The sequence below is a fragment of the Miscanthus floridulus genome, unplaced genomic scaffold (genome assembly GCF_019320115.1).
Source record: "Miscanthus floridulus cultivar M001 unplaced genomic scaffold, ASM1932011v1 os_2044_1_2, whole genome shotgun sequence".
Lineage (NCBI taxonomy): Eukaryota > Viridiplantae > Streptophyta > Magnoliopsida > Poales > Poaceae > Miscanthus > Miscanthus floridulus.
In genome coordinates, this window is record NW_027098064.1 from 41304 (window position 1) to 60000 (window position 18697).

The 18697-nt window shown below is 42.4% G+C and overlaps 2 protein-coding genes across 8 annotated transcripts; both read left to right on the forward strand.

Moving 5' to 3' along the window:
* Positions 1–411: 411 nt before the first annotated feature.
* LOC136534556 (mitogen-activated protein kinase 15) lies at positions 412–10739 on the forward strand. Of its 3 annotated transcripts, none has more exons than XM_066526969.1 (10): positions 412–597; positions 2239–2646; positions 5045–5172; positions 5261–5320; positions 5828–5977; positions 6067–6222; positions 6319–6530; positions 7387–7488; positions 7586–7725; positions 10085–10739. In XM_066526969.1, exons 2-10 carry the CDS (start codon positions 2250–2252, stop codon positions 10363–10365), a joined length of 1626 nt encoding a protein of 541 aa, XP_066383066.1. In that variant the 5' UTR covers positions 412–597; positions 2239–2249; the 3' UTR covers positions 10366–10739. The 3 variants fall into 3 exon arrangements, with proteins under 3 accessions (XP_066383066.1, XP_066383067.1, XP_066383068.1); XM_066526970.1 differs by lacking the exon at positions 412–597 and adding an exon at positions 3703–3774 and having other exon boundaries at positions 2510–2646; positions 3867–5172; XM_066526971.1 differs by lacking the exon at positions 412–597 and having other exon boundaries at positions 2514–2646; positions 4189–5172.
* A 2883-nt stretch (positions 10740–13622) lies between these two features.
* LOC136534557 (exocyst complex component SEC3A-like) lies at positions 13623–18697 on the forward strand. Of its 5 annotated transcripts, none has more exons than XR_010778743.1 (7): positions 13623–13996; positions 14096–14166; positions 14305–14388; positions 14618–14880; positions 15228–15941; positions 16263–17918; positions 18575–18697. XR_010778743.1 is itself a non-coding variant. In XM_066526973.1 (6 exons), exons 1-4 carry the CDS (start codon positions 13897–13899, stop codon positions 14687–14689), a joined length of 327 nt encoding a protein of 108 aa, XP_066383070.1. In that variant the 5' UTR covers positions 13623–13896; the 3' UTR covers positions 14690–14880; positions 15228–15941; positions 16263–16313. The 5 variants fall into 5 exon arrangements, 1 of the variants encoding a protein (XP_066383070.1); XR_010778744.1 differs by having other exon boundaries at positions 16263–16388; XR_010778742.1 differs by having other exon boundaries at positions 16263–16388; positions 17781–18691.

The window sequence follows — 18697 nt, forward strand, 5'->3', positions numbered from 1 at the left end:
TACTCAATCCTCGGTAGCAAACAAACCATTTCTCAAATTGTCATACAAGTTTTTCGGACCATACACAGTCCTGGAGAAGATTGGAGCAGTGTCTTATCGTTTTGCAATTGCCTGATGACAGTTCTATACACCCAGTGTTTCACATCTCACAGTAAGGCTTTTCATCCTGACTACACTCCAATGTACAAAACACTACCTACAATTATAGTCCTAAAGCCACGGAAGCCCTACCTAAGAAAACGGGCCTGTCACTCCATGATAGGGCTGTCCGTGCAACCTCCTCCTGTTAAAACCGTTTGACAGGAAGGCCGAAAGCTGCCAAATGGGCCTTGAACGGCCTTCTTACTTCGGAGCTCCGACAACACCCAATCACATGTGGCTCATAAAAGTCCAAAGGGAACCTGGACAAATTAAATTAAAAAAAAAAAGAAAAAACCCCTGCACAGCTGCCGACTGCGAGCACGAGGCCGCCGTCCTTTGTCATCCTCTCATCTCAGCTGGATCCTCCGCCGCCGCATCCTCAGCTCGCTGCTGCCGCCACCACAGCGCTGGCCCCTCCGTCACGGGCGTGGATTTGTTCCCCTTTTGCTGGTACAAGTAATCCCACTAGCCCTCGACTCGTAGCTTCCATGGATTTGTTCCAAGATTTAGTTTTGCTCTCAGAACCAAAACCAAATCTTTCTTTCTCGCTATTCAGTCTGTCGCGGTTTTTTTGCCCTGCAACTGATCTGAATCTACATGTGAATGGTCGTTTTGTTTTTGTTCTGCGCCCAAGATCGACATAAATTGACACCTCCAAGATGCAGCTGCAGTTTATTTTTCGAAATGTTTTGGGGTTCAACTGTAGGATCCGTAGTTCGTCCGTCCGTGTCTGCACGACTCTTCGATGGTCAATTGCTTTCTGCAAACATACTCGCTTTGGGCAGATAGCTTAAGCCTGGAGCTCTTGATAATTTGTTGACTTTCTGTTCAACCATCCTGCTCGGCTAGAAATTTCAATGGCAGTCACTCCGTATTGCTGAGAGTAGCTCCAAATGGGTGGCGACTTGCTTTGCTGGCTGGAAGGTTTGTATCTCCAAATGCCTGGCGACTTGATTTGCTGGGTGGAAGGGGGTTGTATTGTTGAACCTGGAAATCAGGTGCCTATGGTATTGCTATCTGCCAATGGTCTATTGTTTGGATCTGTTTTCTTGATATGCACTGAACCAAAATATTAAGAAAGATTTTTTTAATGCCGATTGCTGAACAAATTTTTTTAGGTATTGATTACTGAAATTTCGGGCATAATAACAATAGAAGGCAGCACACATTTAAATATTTTGGAAATGAATGTACTTTTGAAAATAGGTGTTTGCGATTTGGATGGTATTTCATTCAAGGATTCATTAATTACAGCATTAACTAGTTACATTAATCTTGTCTGTTTCGGTAGGGCTGTGTATACTTTTTCCACCTCACAATTCCTCACCCCCTCTCTGGTTGCTGCCTCTTCGTGCAAGTGGTTGTGGAGTCCATCTTCATGCTTGGTGCAGCCAATACACTTGCACCCAGCAGCGTGGAAACACTTACCTGTAGCAACTCATGGATCCTCACCATGGACTGGCCAGTGTCAGCACCATGCACTCCCTTGCCATCACTAAGCGGGGGCAGCATCAATTGTTTCTGGAATGGGAGTCAGATTCAGATGCATGTCTGCATCACCCTCGTCATTGGCAGAGGTGGCAGGGCTATCTCACTGCTGCTGTTCATCCAGGGACAAGTCAAGTTCCCTTCCTTTTCCAAGTTGCATGTGTGATGTGGTGTTGGTCTATTGGATTCTAAATCCATGTCGTTAGCAGGATATATTTTATTGATTCTTGCTTTTGGTTTGAGAAAGCCTGTGCCTTTGTGCAAAATTAATGCAAATTATCATGTTTTGCTTCCTTCTTCCTAACTCCTAAGCTTCAGGTTGTTTTACACTTCTGTGCGGTTTGCTCATGCTTGGTCTGTTTACAGTCCTCCAAACAAATTGATTAGTTAGCTCAAGCTGTTTATGTCAGTGCAGATTTCCCATTTCCTTTACATTTGTGTCTTGGTGTAACCATACAATCTTAGAATTAAGAAAGATGTAATGTTACTTATATCCTATTCTCTCTGTCTATTTTAGCTTATCTGCAAATGTATTTGTATCAATAATCTAAAATGACTCTGGGAACAATATTGTTTAAGCTTATTCATTCATTATCCTGTGTGATGCAGGCGTCCCCTGAATGGATTTTTTCACTGAGTATGGTGAGGGAAGCAGGTACAAGATAGAAGAGGTCATAGGAAAAGGAAGTTACGGCGTGGTTTGCTCTGCTTTGGACACTCACACTGGCGAAAAGGTTGCAATAAAGAAGATAAATGAAATATTTGAACATGTGTCTGATGCAACACGTATACTTCGTGAGATCAAGCTGCTTCGGCTCCTGCGACATCCGGATATTGTAGAAATAAAACATATTTTACTTCCTCCATCAAGGAGGGAATTCAAGGATATATATGTTGTGTTTGAACTCATGGAGTCTGATTTACACCAAGTTATAAAGGCTAATGATGACTTGACTCCAGAACACTATCAATTTTTCCTGTATCAATTACTTCGAGGATTGAAGTACATACATACAGGTAACTAGTTATTCTCATATGAAAAATCTTCCCTTTCCATATTCTAACCTTTTACTTCAAGGAGTGCTGTTTCTAGAAGTGAATGGTCCTCTGTCATCAATAATCATTATGTTTTAGATGCATGTAATTTTCATCAGTATTCTTTTCTTTTTCCACATGTTAACCATAATTGTTGTTTTAGGAAAAACCTTTTGTCCCTAATTAAGTATGCTAGATGTTCCAGGTGGAACGTGCCTATATACCCATGCTTCTTAGTGGTGTAATGGAATAGAAAGGTGCAGGATACTTGGATATTTATAATTAGGTGAAATGCTAACTACCTGGCCAGGAAAACTACACTCTGTTTCCTTTCACTTTTCCTTTTATCACTTGATTGGTATATTATACTCACACTGCAATTCATGTTTTTTTTTAGTGTCTCATACAACTTAGAGTCTGGAGAGAGTTGCATAGGCCCTGTTTGGATCCACCCAGCTAACTATAAGTATTAGCTGCTAACAATTAGCTGGGGTGGATCCCAATAGGCTTAGCTAATAGGCCGGCTAAAAATCACCCAGCGGACACTATCTCACTGGCTGCCCCAACCCAGCTGATAGCAGTAATAGATTGCGAAAAAACACTTTTCTATCCATGTGCTCTACCAATAGCCTCTAAAAGGTGAAGGGCATGATTGACAAAACCATAAATGCACCCACCTTTTAGCCCCTAGATCCAAACAACAACAACCAATAGGTAGCCAGCTAACTATGAGCTGCTAGTGGATCCAAACGGGGCCATAGCCAACAGTTGCTGCATATGGTCATGGGGGGTGACATAGATCTCATGCAGACGATTGAGACAAGGCCTAGTAGAATCATCCTAGTACGGGCACGGGGGCTATAATATCTTTTCATCAAAAAGGAGGCTGTGTCAGCTTTTTTTTTACTTTTTATTCTAATGATGTCTAGCCATCTTAGTATCTGGAAGTGAAACAAGATTTTTCATTCTGGTGCAAATCAAGCTTCCCCGTTGCCTGCAGGAATTTAATTTTTTTTATTACTTCGTCGTCTTAATCAGGTTCTCATATGGTGTCACGAGTATAGCAGGTGCCCATGCAGGGAGCAGCCATCCCTAGCCAGCCAAATTTAGGTGCTAAACAGTAAACATATCTCTTTTTGTAATTTGTTTGGGTAAGATCGGTAAGATCGATTACTTACCAAACAGTTAATTTCCATTTTTAGGCCCTATCTCCTATATGGGATCAGTCTCTGTCGAAGGAATCATGAAGTTATCTCGGTTCCTTTCCTCTTTCTTTTCCTTATGTTTCTATTACTCCTGTGCATCTCCACCCACATTGCATTCTTTCACTCTATACATGGCCCTGCCGATACCTTGTGTAACTGTTCCTCGACCCCCAGTTACCTATAGCTACATACTTTGCCCATGGAACATGTTCTACTTCTAGAATTTGATTTGAGAATAGCTTTCGTAGGTATGCTTGTCACCTTTTAATTTGTCCTGCTTGGTATACTATTCTTCTTAAGACCCTATAATTTGTTGCAGAGGTGCAGTCATTTTTAATTTCCCATGAGAAGCATGCTTGAAACAAGAGCGATACACACAACATAGGCTTTGCAACTCTTTACATCCAAGAGATCATTGGGTTCAGATAACATGGGTGGTGACTAACTTTGGAGGGTTTAAAAAAACAACCTGCCTGGGAAAGACCACCCCCACGGCATTGCACTTAAGAAGAAGCTTCTCGCACGCAGGCCAAGAAACACCCTGAAGGCCGGTTACCCTGGACGTGCCACCAAGTGCTAGGACTGGTTACACGTATAACTTAGGACTACAACCAACAAGGAGTGTTTTTTAACAGAGGCTTGTTTAAATTCGCTCCCACGGGAAGTTGAGCCCAGGTACTTGGGGTCCTATTTGAGCTGTGCTAACCAGTCACATGGTTGTGATTTGTCATACAAACTCGCTGTATATGAAGTATTTCCCTTGTGATACAGAGGAGGATTTTCCAAAAAATTTATCAGCCTCTCCGCAGATTTGCGGGGGGAAGGCTTGCCTCGGTTTTTCCCTTCCCCAGACCCCACTCATGTGGGAGCCTTCGGCACTGGGTCTGTCCTTTTTTTTATATGATTAGAAATAGCTGACTCTTGCAATAATAATAACTAAACTGTTGTCTTGTGTCAAGTGGAAGTCTTGCAGAAGCTATATTTTTTCTAGTTGCACTAGTCAATTTGTACAAACAAACAATAATATTTTCAATAAGTAGTGGCAAAAATTTAGGAACTAGAAAGCAGAACGAACAAAACTCTTTTGTAAATACACCATTTTATCTTGTTCTGGTCATTAGCGTCAATATCAATTAATCCAATGCATTCTATTCATTGTTGTTTTTTTTTCACAGCAAATGTGTTTCACCGAGACCTAAAACCCAAAAATATTTTGGCCAATGCTGATTGCAAGCTTAAAATATGTGATTTTGGACTTGCAAGAGTAGCTTTCAATGATACTCCTACTGCCATCTTCTGGACGGTACAAAAAACTCAACTCTGACAGATAAAAACACATTAATGTTATACATGCCCATCATTTTATCATGTATTGTTTAATATACTTTTAGGATTATGTTGCAACAAGATGGTACCGAGCTCCTGAGCTGTGTGGATCTTTTTTCTCTAAGGTTAGTGATCTGATGACTGTTATGAATCCTGTGCTTGAATGTCAATGATTTTTTTCCTGTTATGTTAATCCGGTGAACATTTTAGGATTCTGTAGGAGTTCTAAATTTCATAATGTTTCTAGTTCTACCTGATGTGATTGCTTGTATACATGGACTAGGCTGTAAGCCTGTAAAATTAATCTTGTGCCTGTTGCGACATTTGTAATCACTTAGTTACTTTTGTAGTGTACATGCTGTTATTTGTTCAACCTTCTTCACATTAAATTTTCTCACATACTTCTGTATCAAATATTATACTATTATTGTTACTATTACTAATACTCTTTGCTTTTTACCCTGTTATTTTTTTGGTAGCTTGTGTTGGAATAAAAGGTTATTCTGTGTTTTTTTTTCTCTGTGCATAAAATTGGATGCTGCATAGTTCCGAGTTTTGCATTCTAGACATGCTTCTGTACTGTAGATTCTCTGGAGCATTGTTGAACATTCTAATGTTTTGAATTGTTGCAGTATACTCCAGCAATAGATATATGGAGCATTGGCTGTATATTTGCAGAGCTTTTAACTGGAAAACCTCTCTTTCCTGGTAAAAATGTGGTACATCAACTTGATATAATTACAGATCTCCTGGGAACACCATCTCCTGAAGCAATCTCTAGGGTGGGTATTATTTTTACATATAAAAGAGTCACTTGTCATCTTCAATTACTTTCTAATGATTTCTGCTCCATGTACACTTCATGGAACAGATTCGAAATGAGAAGGCCAAGCGCTACCTGAGTAGTATGAGGCGGAAAAGGCCTATACCGCTTACTCAGAAATTTCCGAATGCAGATCCACTTGCATTACGTTTATTGGAGAAGATGCTAGCTTTTGATCCGAAAGATAGGCCAAGTGCAGAGGAGGTATATATTTTTTTGAATAATCTGCTTGTTTTTCTATCAAATAGCAGCACCTGTCCTCTGAATGTTAACAACATCTAATTGACCTTATACTTTCAGGCCCTTGCTGATCCATATTTCAAGAACATAGCCAATGTGGATAGAGAACCATCAGCACAGCCTGTGACAAAGCTGGAATTTGAGTTTGAGAGGCGGAGGATTACCAAAGAAGATATAAGGGAACTCATCTACAGAGAAATTCTGGAGTATCATCCAAATATGTTGAGAGAATTCCTTGAGGGGACTGAGTCAAGTGGTTTCATGTACCCAAGGTGTGTTGTCATGCCAAGTTTTTTTTTTCTCATTGCATCAAAATATTTGACTGAAGTCACTGTCAGTGGTGTGTGTGTGCTGTAACTCCTATTAATGCAATGATGCACAGCTTCCCTGCATATTCGTTAAAATAAATTTAGACTGTCTAGTTCTTTGTTAAACACACTTATGCGTTTTTATCTCGTTATTACTGTTATTTTTTTTAAATGAATACTAGTATGGCACAGTTAGGCACGTACTACCTCCATCCCAAAAAAATTTGATGTTTAAGTTTTGTGTAAAGTCAACTATCTTAAGTTTGACCAAGTTTATAGAGGTCAACATATTTTACACCAAATAGGTATACTATGAAAGTATTGTTTTCTCCAACACGCAGGAGAGCTACATATCTTTTATATTAAGGAGAAATATACTATGCAAATATTATCCATGATGAATCTAATGGTACTTATTTGGTAATATGAATATTGTTTATTTGTATAACTTTGGTAAAAAATAAGATAGTTAATAGTTTGACTTAGGACAAAACTAGAATGTCGAGTGTTTTTTTTTTTGGGGGGGGGGGGGGGGGGGGGGGGGTGGATGTGGAGGTAGTAATTGACTAATTGGTAGTTAACTGTTTTGCAGATGTAATGAATAATTGTGGAAAAGTAATTGCAGGGAACTACAGATTGCAAATGCACATTTTGGTGTATCATGCATACAATTTCAAACTCAATCTATTTGGAGAGTAACAAACAAAGATCAGAGTAGACTTAAATATTTTGTTTTGTTGAAGTGGGAGGGGTGATGGTTGATTGAACTGGGCTCGGCTGCATCATTGGACTAAACTGAATTGCACTACTCTGCTTGCAGTGCTGTGGATCATTTTAAGAAGCAATTTGCATATCTTGAAGAACACTACGCAAAGGGATCAACAGCAGCTCCACCTGAGAGGCAACACAACTCTCTTCCAAGGTAATATTTCCATTCCCTCTTGTGGCTTAATTTAACTAAAAACCTAACATTTGACTGAGTGCATCTTTTTCTATACTTGACACTTGTTCATGAACAGGCCTTGTGTGTTATATTCGGATAATCGAACCCAAAGCACAGCCAATGTCATGGAGGATCTTTCCAAGTGTGTAATCAGAGATGAAACGCAGAGGGGACAGCTAGATTCTTCCTCTATTGGTGCAAATAGAGTTCCTCAAGGTGAGCACGTGTAGCCTCCAAAAAGCTATTGGCACATCATCATTGCTAACAACATAAAGTAATATCTTTTTGCTATACATCAATAATCTTCAGAACTCACAGCAGAATCAGTGACAGGTTGTGCAACAAATTCCTATTTAGCAGCATGTGTTCCATTCATCACTTAAGTCATGATTGTTTAATTTGTTCATGGTCTATTCCCTTATTCATGCAAATCGGCTGCTTTGGTGTCTAAATTATACTTCCTCATTATAATGTTATGGACATGGTCATTCCTCATGATGCATCTTGGACTGCTATTTTCTATATACTTATGGTTGTGCATCTTGTTCATGTTGAAAGTGGAATTGAAGCAAAAATGTTGTCTTGAAGAAAGTATGGGATAGTTGAGTAAATTGTTCATGTTGATTAATACAAGCAACCAACTCAAACTCAAGCTCCAAAGTCCAACAATTTTTTTCTGAAAAGGAATTGTTTTTTTGTTCCTTGAACATGCAGGACAGCTGCGTATCATTATATTAAGAAGAAAAAGGGTTTAGAACCGAAACAACACCACACCACCCTCACTTAACAACACACTACGATCGTGCCTTCAAACACAGCTCAACCTGACCATGATCGACAACCGGCAGCCTCTAGGACTGGCCATAAGTTGGTGCAAGGGCAGCAAGGTAAGAAACACCTCGTGCCCGGCCACACTCCAAATGAAGCTCTTCCCTTGCAGAAGTCATCACCATAGTTAAAATAGGCAGGACACCATATAAAACACAGCGGTTACGGTGAATCCAGATTGACCAAGCACCTAGGATGACAATCATATTTAGCCCCTTCTTGACCTGTCCAGAAATTCTGCACAGCATTTGTCCACCACTCAAGGATGTTTCGTTAGGTTGTGGACAAGGGACTGCAGACCAACCAGACGTAGCAAACTGAACCATATTTGTGCAAAAACACAAGCCAACATCAAGTGATCAATAGTTTCCTCTTCCTGGTCACACAGGATGCAACACTCATGATGTGGAAGACCTCTTTCAGCAAGACGACCAGCAGACCAGCATCTGTTGTTGGCAATTAACCACATGAAAAACTTACACTTGCCCGGTGCCTGAAAAGGAATTGTGACTTAAGTTCATCAATTTATCACCTCAAATATAGCTATCTAAAAGAAAAAGTCCTCACAAAATTAGGCAGACAACAATGCAGCACAAGAAGTTCATTTAAAAAAACTAAATGTGCCTGACCCAATTCGAATTAGTCACACCTTGCTAGGTAAGAGTGAGTCAACACAATCACCAGAAAATTTGGGTGGTCCGGGTCGCCAGTCAGGGCTGAGGGATGCGAGTTGTGGCTTTCTGAGGACACTGGTCGAAGTGGTTAGTTTGGGTCAAGGTTAGAGACATAAAAGGAAAGGAAAAGTATAAGATGGGCTTTTGTGCTTTTTGATCCATTCAGCCCACCTAATGTTCTGCCTTGCCCATAGCCTCTAGTCCCTCCCTCCCTCCCTCTGCGAGGGCACAACGTGAGGAGTCCCTTTCTTCTTCGTTTCTCTCTGCTCCCAACTCCATCAGCGCCGCCAACATTAGATCCGTCACCAATGAGCTGACTCTGGTTGCCAAATGACCATGTTCTTTGCTCCATCTGTCCTCACTGTATGCATCCAAACTCAATTCCCTTTGCAGATCAGGCAGAGCAATCATGCGGTGGCTGCAGATGGAAGGCATCTATCAACCCATAATCAAACATGTTTAAAGTTTAAACTTCAAAAGGAACTTGTTCCTGCAGCATGCATACATCCTCATGGGCCAGTGATAAGCAAGTTGTCTTGGATGGGTCACGCCTATGTTCGTACTTCAGACACTAATTTTATTTTGTTTTACCTTTTCGTTATATCAAACTTAAATTTGAATGTTTTGTTCCAAAAGTTCTAGAATTTTTGTGTCAAGCTGGTAACCTTTCAGCAGGATCTGATATTTTCTTCTAAAATAAAATACTGAACACTGCACCCACCTCATTTTCTTGTTTTGACCCCTTGGGATCATCCCTTTCAAGTCATCCTGAGCTTGGCACCATGCTAAACGTTATGGGCGAAAAAGGCTGTGTGCTAGACTAGTGGGGTGAATTTGTTTATCAATTATTTGTGCACTTTGCTATCTACTTTTGTTCAACAATGGTTTTACCACTGGTGTTCTGGATAATTGATCCATGGCAATAGATTCTTATTTGTTTTGTTGGGAATTATAGATTTTCCAGTATTAAATTATATCCTGAACTTGTTTTTTCTTTCTAATGATTTTTTTCTATTCTCTTTAGTGGAATTTTCTGTTATTTCTCATTCATTTTGTGTTACTTCGAATGGTAGGTGGTGCTACAAGGCCTGCTAGAGTGGTTAGTTCTGCAATGCGATATGGTAACAGTTCATCATCTGCTGCCAACCAATATGAACAGAGAAGGACAGCTAAAAACCCAGCAATTGGTGCTACTGGTATTTCACCTAGGAGCTCATACTCCAGAACAATTCCTACCTACAAGAGCGAAACAAGCGAGGCTGACAGGATTAATGCAAGCCAAACTAGACAGCCAAAACCATACATCCCAAACAAACTACCTACTACAGTAGATGGCCGGAATGGTCACTGGTAGGTTTACCTGCAATCTACCAGCAAACTTAACAAAATATCTGCAGATCTCTTCATATGATATCTCTGAGACATCCTGACACAGTTAAAGATGACATTCTGTACAGAGTGAACATTTTTTCAGGGACACAGTCAGAGCTGAACTATAATTCAAGCAGGCTTGATGGGCTGCTTGGTTCCACATAGATTTGGCCTTCGCTAGCTGATTGATGATTCAGATTAATCATGTACCGTGTATAGTAAAAATATTGTGGTAGGCACCAAGAGGCTGCTAGCCTGCTACTGACGTAGCTTTGTTCTTGAAACTATACACGCTGTCTGATCGTTTTTGTAACATGTAACATTGAGATTGAATTCGAAGAGATACTGTTTCTTGTAGCTTTCCATTCAAATTATATTTAGTTTTACAATGGAATCTTAGAAGACGTCAATTTGTGTACTTGTATCAAGCTTTCTCTGGAACCTATGGTTGTAATTTATAACGTTCTATAAGTAGCAAAGGGCGGTGTTTCTTGTGACTTGTGAGAACATTGTGGAAAGATAGCACTGTAGCAGGTGTCAGATCGCCATACCAACCTTTTGCCTACGAGTTATGACTACCTAAAAACCCAAAAGCCTCTTCTTTCTCTCCATGTCGATTTTGTAGCCCCTATTATCCCATAGATTATACCTGCCTAAAGAAGCTATCATTTTATAAGTCGTGTTTTCCTCTCCCCCACACGCAGGAGATATGTGCGTTATTGCACTAAGAGAGAAGAAACGGCAAATAGCCAGTTACCACCTCACATGATCATATACGAGCAAAATAACCCCCTCTTTCTTCTCTCATCACGATACACACACTACCAGACATAGAAACCATATAGAAAGGAGAAAAAAAAAGTCAGGAATCATATTATTGACCGGCAACCGTCAGGATATTTCTGGCTTTTTGTGACGGTTGACCATCAAAAATAATTCGTGATGGTAGCTCCTGACGATTTTGTTTTGATCAGTCAAACCTTGGTTCTGCAAACATAATCGTCAAGAAAACAAAACCAATAGAAGTTCTGATTATTTTCTTGACATGAGTGCCGATATGATAAATGACCAGACCGATAGGAAACCCAAATACACTAGAAGTACAATTTAATATAACCATTAATCCAATAATTGTAACTGATGGATACACTCACAAATTGGCATGTTTGTGCCTTTACCCATTATCCATCAAAAAGGTCTGTTATTCATCACATTCACATGTCATCAAAATACAAATGTTTGTGACTGATCAATACATATTACTTGATTCCGACATTAGGAATTCAACAACATGACAACTCCTATACTATATGTTCACATATTACACAAGTCCAGCCCTAGCTATATCGAGTATAGAGGAGCATAATACTAACTAGACAAAAGATGTTAAATGCACCCTTTGCCTTTTCATTCCAGATTAATAATATTGCCCCAATTGTCTTAGTTGCCAACTTGCCATCTCCGTTATGAGAACCAAAAGCTTCATTTTCAGCATGAGATGACTGAGTAACCTACAAGGACGATTCAACTTTAGTTGATTATAAAATTCATCATGGGATGCTATACATGTTGGTCAATTACCGATTTCTTGGCCAAATACCAAAATTGATGAGTTTTTTAAAGGCTAAATGGTGTTTTATGATGATGTAGGTTAACTAGCACATATTAAGTTCGTGACAGTTTTTGAATTTTTTGACGGTTCTTCCACTACTGTCAGGAATAATATAGGTCTTTCCCTTCAGTTTTATCCGCCCGACAACAGTTCATGTCGATTTTTAGAAAACCGTCAACGATAACCAGAACCGACCAGAATAATTCTAAGTCTGGTAGTGACATACACTCATCTCTATAGAAGCACACACTCATATACTCTACTCTCTCTATAAAAGCACATATTTATATACTCTAATCCATTTGCAACTTTGAAAAATTGAGCCAATAGTTGTTAAGATTGATGAAGTTAGTCTCCATGTGGGTTAAATCCTATAGTAAAAAATCATACTAACCTATGGTTTCACGCAAGCATGGCTTGCTAAGCAGTATAAATTAATAGCCTGTTTGGTTTGTCTAAATCCACTATAGACGATATGATCTGCTGCTTTACCGTCAGACGAGTTGGTCTAGAAAAATTAAGTACATATCGTAGTGCTAGCTATGAAGAATGGCTCCATGGATTGAGATCGCTCCCATAACTCAGTCCGAACAAACTCGTAGGCTCGATATTAGGATCAAATGGCTCCAAAATCGGTCTTGTGACGCAATCCAAACACATCGAAAGTGGATGACATATATATCTCACTTCTGCCCCTGCCTTATTTTCGGTCGAGCTTGTCAAGGAGGCCCTAATATGTCTCTCTTAGAAATTACTATAGGTAGAGTGGTACTACCTCTGAAAAGGATGCAATTCTAATTATATCTTCCGTCAGAGTCTCTAAAGTTCGACCGAGTTTTTAAAAATTAGTATTAATATTTATGTCACAAAATAGGCATATGGCAAAAATATACTCCCTCAATTCCAAATTATAAACCGCTTTGACTTTGTCTAGGTACATAGCAAAATGAACGTATCAAAAAAGTCAAAGCGACTTATAATTAGGAACGGAGAGAGTATTTTAGAACAAATCCAATAGCACTTATTTGATATTGTAAACAGTGACATTTTTTAGTTTGATTTGATACTAGAGTTGTTTTCTTTTCAAACGGATGGGAACAAATTTGGGGTAGGTAAAAGTGCTAGTGTGGCAGTCTGGCCTACCTAGGGATGAAAACAGATCGGATACGGACGGATATCACCGATATTACATTTGTTTTCATATTTCTATCTGGATTCGGATTCGAATACGGATAGTGTCAACTATGTCGGATAGGATACGATTGGATATCGACATCATAAATATGCGATTTGAGTATTCAGATACGGATACGGTATCGGATGTTGGATATCCGGACTCGACCCCTCTAAACGAATTCGGTTTCGAATACGGTCGGAAAATATCTATACCATTTTCATCCCTAGGCCTACCCATCCATTTCCAGGGGGACTCCATGTTGCTCGCAAATGGAGCTAGGATATGGAGGAAGTTCTCATCTCTCTCCTTGAATGGTGGCTGAAATAGTGAAATGTTACCCGAAATAGAGAAAGGGATGGAGGAAGCGGGCAACGCCACCAGTCTCCCGTGCATGCAGCGAACGGTTCGTCATCATTCATCAGTTTCGAGCAAAAGAAAAAAAAAGGGTAATTGCAAACCAAGAGATTTGGAATGTGTCCACCTGATCCCGATCTCATTCTCTCCATTGCAACCTGACGGCCTTCCCATCCGGCGACAGCGACGACCCAGTTGGAACGATTGAATCCGGTTGAAGCTAAGCCTCCATTCACACGTTGAGGGGCCAGCCGAGAGGCGGGCGGCGGCGGCGACATGGCGCGGTCGAGCGCGGACGACATGGAGCTGAAGCGCGGGTGCGAGGCCGGGATATCCTCGCCAAGGGGGACCGGGACAAGGTGGTGGTATGCATGCGCGTCGCCAAGAGCCGCGGCAGCGGCGGCGGCTTGGCCAAGGTCAAGCTCACCTCCCGCCAGAATATGGCCAAGCCCCGCGTCCTCGCCGTCACCAGTCAGTATCCATCCCCGGCCCTCCCCGCTTCCAATCCATGCACGCACGTTCCAAACCATGCATGATGATGACATGCTCATCCACTCGTGCGTCGCGCAGCCAAGGTCAAAGGGCAGAAGACCAAGTCGTTCCTGCGGGTGCTCAAGTACTCCAATGGCGGCGTCCTCGAGGTGCGTGACCTTCTTCTTCCAGCTGTCTCTTTTTTTGTTTGTTTGTTGTTCTTCCGCAGATTGATTGTTTCGCCAGAATGGAAAATTATTGTAAAGATGGATGATTGATCACATTCTGATTGCCCATGCATGTATCAGCCGGCAAAGGTGTACAAGATCAAGCATCTCCACAAGATAGAGGTCGCCCAAAACGATCCCAGCGGCTGCACCTTCGTCTTCCTGGTATGCCACCACTTCCCCGTTCTACAGAATAAATAACAGAAGATCAATGGATCCATTGTATTTGAAGGTGTCTCAGATTTCAACTTTAGAGTTGTCAAGAACGGGTTGAAATTAAATTGCATAAATGGTTTCTAAGGGAAGCAGCATATGTATATTTTCCATTACATATATTCTTTCCTTGTCACGTCAAATCACTGTTGTGCTTTCTGGAAATTAAACTGTTGTTCAGGGGTTTGACAACCTGAGAAGCCAGAGTGTCGCACCTCCACAATGGACCATGCGCAACAAAGAGGACAGGTGACCGACGCATCAGCATCACGATTCCTAGCCCATCCTGCTCCTGCATGTGACCTCAGTTCAAGGCAGTACACCCTGTTTATCTGTTGGAGGAACCGCCTGCTGATGTGCATCCTCAACATGTGCAAAGAGCACTTGGGAAGCATCCCCAAAGTCGTCGGCATGGACGTCGTCGAGATGGCTATCTGGGCAAAGGTATCATGTCTCTTGCTTAATTAGGCGTTGCCGATACATGTCTTTCTTTTGGTTTACAATGACCAAGCTGGTTCTGAATGTGTGCAATGGTTCGTAGTCTATATTTGGTCACTGTCTCACTGATAAGGTATCATATACTTCAATGACGGTAAAAGCTTGGCAAGGTGATTGCATAATAATCAATTATTTCCAAAGCAATATAATGGCAAAAATGTATCAAATATTATTCTCACATGGCCCTGTTCGTTTCTCTTATAATCCGTCTTTTTCAGCTTGTTTTTTTAGCCAGAACAGTGTTTTTCTCTCACAACAAATCAGACGGAACAGTGTTTCGCTTGTTTTTTCAGCGAAGCGAACGGAGCCAATGGTTGTCGCACTCACACTCTCATTCTCCTGTGTGGAACACGATTGATGATGATGGAAAACCATGCACTCGATCGAAGTCCAGCTGCGCCGCCTGCTCCCGCAGTCGTTGGGACTCTAGTGCGCGGTCGATTCCCGGAACCCACCAGGCCCGTGCACCAGCGTCCGCATCGGCTCACATGCCTGTGTCCCGCCCGTCGCGATCCGTGCCTGGTGCGCCTCCCGCGCGGCCTGCAGGTCCAGGTCGAGGCCGTCGCCGTCAGAGTCGGATCTGCTCAGTCCGTCGAGGTCACCCGCATCGGGTCGGACCCGCTCGGCCGCAGCTCCTACGCGGCCCGCGCGCGCCCGCAGCCGTACCCGCTCGGCGTCACGTCCCGCATCGAAGCCTCCACGTCCGCCCACGCCCGCTCGTTCGCCCGCGCACGCCAACTCCATGTCCGTGTCCGTGTCGCGAGCCCGGGCGCGTTCATCGCCGCGCCGACCTCCCGTAGGGCAGCCGCCTCCGCTGCCGTGGCCTGAGCAGCAGCAGCCGCGACTGCGGCCTCCTCGGCGGCTGCAAGTCGCTGCGCCCGAGCAGCCGCCTCCCGCTCGCGTGTCTCCGCCGCAACCAGCTCAGCGGCTTGCTTGCGCCGTGCGCTGGGGGTGGTCGAGCGATTGGAGGAGGAAGAGGAGTGGACGGGCATGCCGGATTGGGATGGGTAAGAACACAGAGAAGATAACTAGGCTCTAGATACCATTTAGTAGAACCAAATCACAGGTTTGGGGCTAGGTTTCTGATTTCATTAGCCTTACCACAAACTATGGTAGGTTGGGAATACATATAGAGCTGCATACTTGGTCCTTGAGAAAGGATTACATCATATTTTAGAGATACTAAAGCAAGATAAGATAAAGATAAGGTGCAGATATATGCACTAACTACTCCTAAGATAAGCATCCTAGATAGATAACAACAAGACTTATGCTTTGAAGGGAAACAACTTGCTAATTTTTCTTGCTTGATGTGTCGTTTGTTGCAGAAAGAGTTTCTTGATAAATATACAACATTCCTTAAGTTGATTTCGAAAATATATCCCGATGAAAAGGTGACATCTGTGAACGAAATGAGGGATATTCTAGCTTCACTGTAGCTGTTTCATTAGAAGGTAACTTTCTGCTCTCTGATTTCTACCACTTTGCCCTTCTACTTGTTTTATTGCATTGTTCATTGTTTGTGCTAGGTTAGCATATTTTTGTTGGTTTGCTTGCGCATAAGTTGACCTGATTCGCATCATCTCAGGTTCTTGATCTTTTACCGAACCAGCTCCGAAATGTGATCCTCTGCCAGTTATCTGATTCATGTTCTATCGTGGAACTGTTAAATAAATTCTGGTTGACATTGATGTTAAACGATTTGTTTATTTGTGTTTTTACTGCCAATAATGTGCATTAGTCAAGGTTAGATACGATGATCGTGGACACTTAACATAGGAAAAAGACGACACATACCCCATGTCGCTCCTCTCTGGGGTGATATGGGCGCCAAAACCACCGCACCTCGCACTTAACTAGCATCGCCGCGGTCAGAGCACGCGAGTGGAAGCCCGTGCCGGTGCGAAGACGGTGGCGGGGACGCTCCTCTCTTTTCCCCCTGCATGTGCTTGGGCTGTTGTCGGCGCTTCTGCGGGTACTGATCCGGCAACCCATGACTAGATTTGTTGAGACCTAGCCCCTAGGTCGGATCTTGCTTGCCCTTCCCCCCGGCCTGCTTCTGGGCTAGGCCTAGGCAGTAGACGACGGTGCGGCTGCTACACCTGTGCGCCCGTGCGTGGCTTCACGTGGGATGGTCTGGCATTGCGCCTGGGATGGGCCGGATGGCTGAGGTGAGGTTGGTGGACTTGGTGGTGGCGGGGCCTTTTGCTGCGGGTGGTGTGGCTTCCGTTTTCACTGGCGCAGCCTCTGGTTCCAGCCAACTGATGGGCTGCTTTGGCGTCCTAGTGACTGGACCCATCACCACATGGGTAGATCTGTCTGTAGTGGTGGTGGTGTCAAGGTACAACTGGGCATGACTGTGCAAACAACGGTTTGGTTTTCTCAGTGTTCGTGGCTGGAGCGAGTTGGTAGCCGGAGGCGACGTGGAGGCTGACAGTGGTGGTCTGGTAGGGCTCGCGCAACAGGCAGCGCGTGTTGGTGTTCATGATGCAATGGTGAGTCCAATGGGTGTTGGGGCTCTAGCGGCCGAGCGGAGAGACGGGGCTTCGGCGGAGGCTGGAGGCAGACTTGATGAGAGCATCTACAGAGGATTGGAGACCTTAACAGTGGTAGTCATTGGCAATGACAGGGTCATGCTATGCGCTGGAGGTGTCCACAAAGATGGCAAGAGGCAGATGCAGCGCAAAGTGGCCATTTTGCGCAGAGACCTTTAGTTTGGTTGCTAGAAGCGCCTGTTTGGAGATGTGTTTTTGCCAAGGCAGCTAGGTTGATTGGAGCTATATAGTCAGCGACTAGAGGCAAGATGTGGTAGGTATTCTTGCATAACAGTGGTTAGTCTGGTGCAGGACAACGTTGGCAAATGTCGCAAGGAGCAACAATGCCACAACAACTACACAACTTACAGAGCCTGCAGCGACTTGCCTTGCACGACAATGGCTTGCTCGGTGTGGGACATCGCCTTTAACAGCGGCGCAAGCAACTTGGTAATTTTATCATCCGATGATGGTGTTGGGATGGTTGCAGGTGACGTTGCTTTGTGCCTTCTTTTGCTAAGGGGAAAGTGGTATGGTTTGGTGGTTTATCCTCCTTGTGCGGGCGTGTTGATGTCTCAATGCAACTGCCAACCACCTAGTATAGTCTTTGTTGTTTTTAGTTATTAGTTTATACTGGCTACTTTTATCCAATCTAGATTTTTCTTTTTTATATAATCAACAACTCTCCTGCCCGGTTCTTTTTTTAAAAGAAAAAAAGATGAATGTGGACACTTGCTATTGAGAGAGATTATTTAAAATAAGGCATACTCTCTATCCCAAAATAACTGCACATATTGCTTTTTAAGGAGTAAGTTTTTTAAGTTTCACCAAATATATATATAAAAAAGTGCTAATATTTATGATTTGTAATAAGTATTAGTAGATTAATCATGACATATATTTTCATAAAAATATGTAAGAAAAAGTACTATTATTTATTATGCGTAATAAGTATCAGTAGATCAATCATGGCATATATTTCTATAATAAACTTATTTGGTGATACAAATGTTTTAAACTTTAAAAAGTTTGACTTTTCGAGAAACGTGATGTGTACTTATCTTAGGACAGTATACGTGAGAACCAAAAAATGGTCTTGTGTACAGGTTCTTTGGAGAATAATTATCAGTTCGTGAAGAAATGGAGATCCCCTTGCCAGGTTGGTTTGCCTAGGACAGACACTGTATTTGGCTGCTGGAAAAGAGAACAGTGCACATCTGAGTATCTGA

Bases quoted from the DNA above. Each gene is read 5' to 3' on its own strand.
- LOC136534557 (XM_066526973.1), top strand. From the start codon at position 13,897: ATGCGCGTCGCCAAGAGCCGCGGCAGCGGCGGCGGCTTGGCCAAGGTC. The intron at 14,167-14,304 runs GTGCGTGACCTT...TGCATGTATCAG, and splicing joins CCAATGGCGGCGTCCTCGAG to CCGGCAAAGGTGTACAAGAT. The intron at 14,389-14,617 runs GTATGCCACCAC...ACTGTTGTTCAG, and splicing joins GCTGCACCTTCGTCTTCCTG to GGGTTTGACAACCTGAGAAG.
- LOC136534556 (XM_066526969.1), top strand. From the start codon at position 2,250: ATGGATTTTTTCACTGAGTATGGTGAGGGAAGCAGGTACAAGATAGAA. The intron at 5,978-6,066 runs GTGGGTATTATT...TTCATGGAACAG, and splicing joins CTCCTGAAGCAATCTCTAGG to ATTCGAAATGAGAAGGCCAA. The intron at 7,489-7,585 runs GTAATATTTCCA...GTTCATGAACAG, and splicing joins CAACACAACTCTCTTCCAAG to GCCTTGTGTGTTATATTCGG.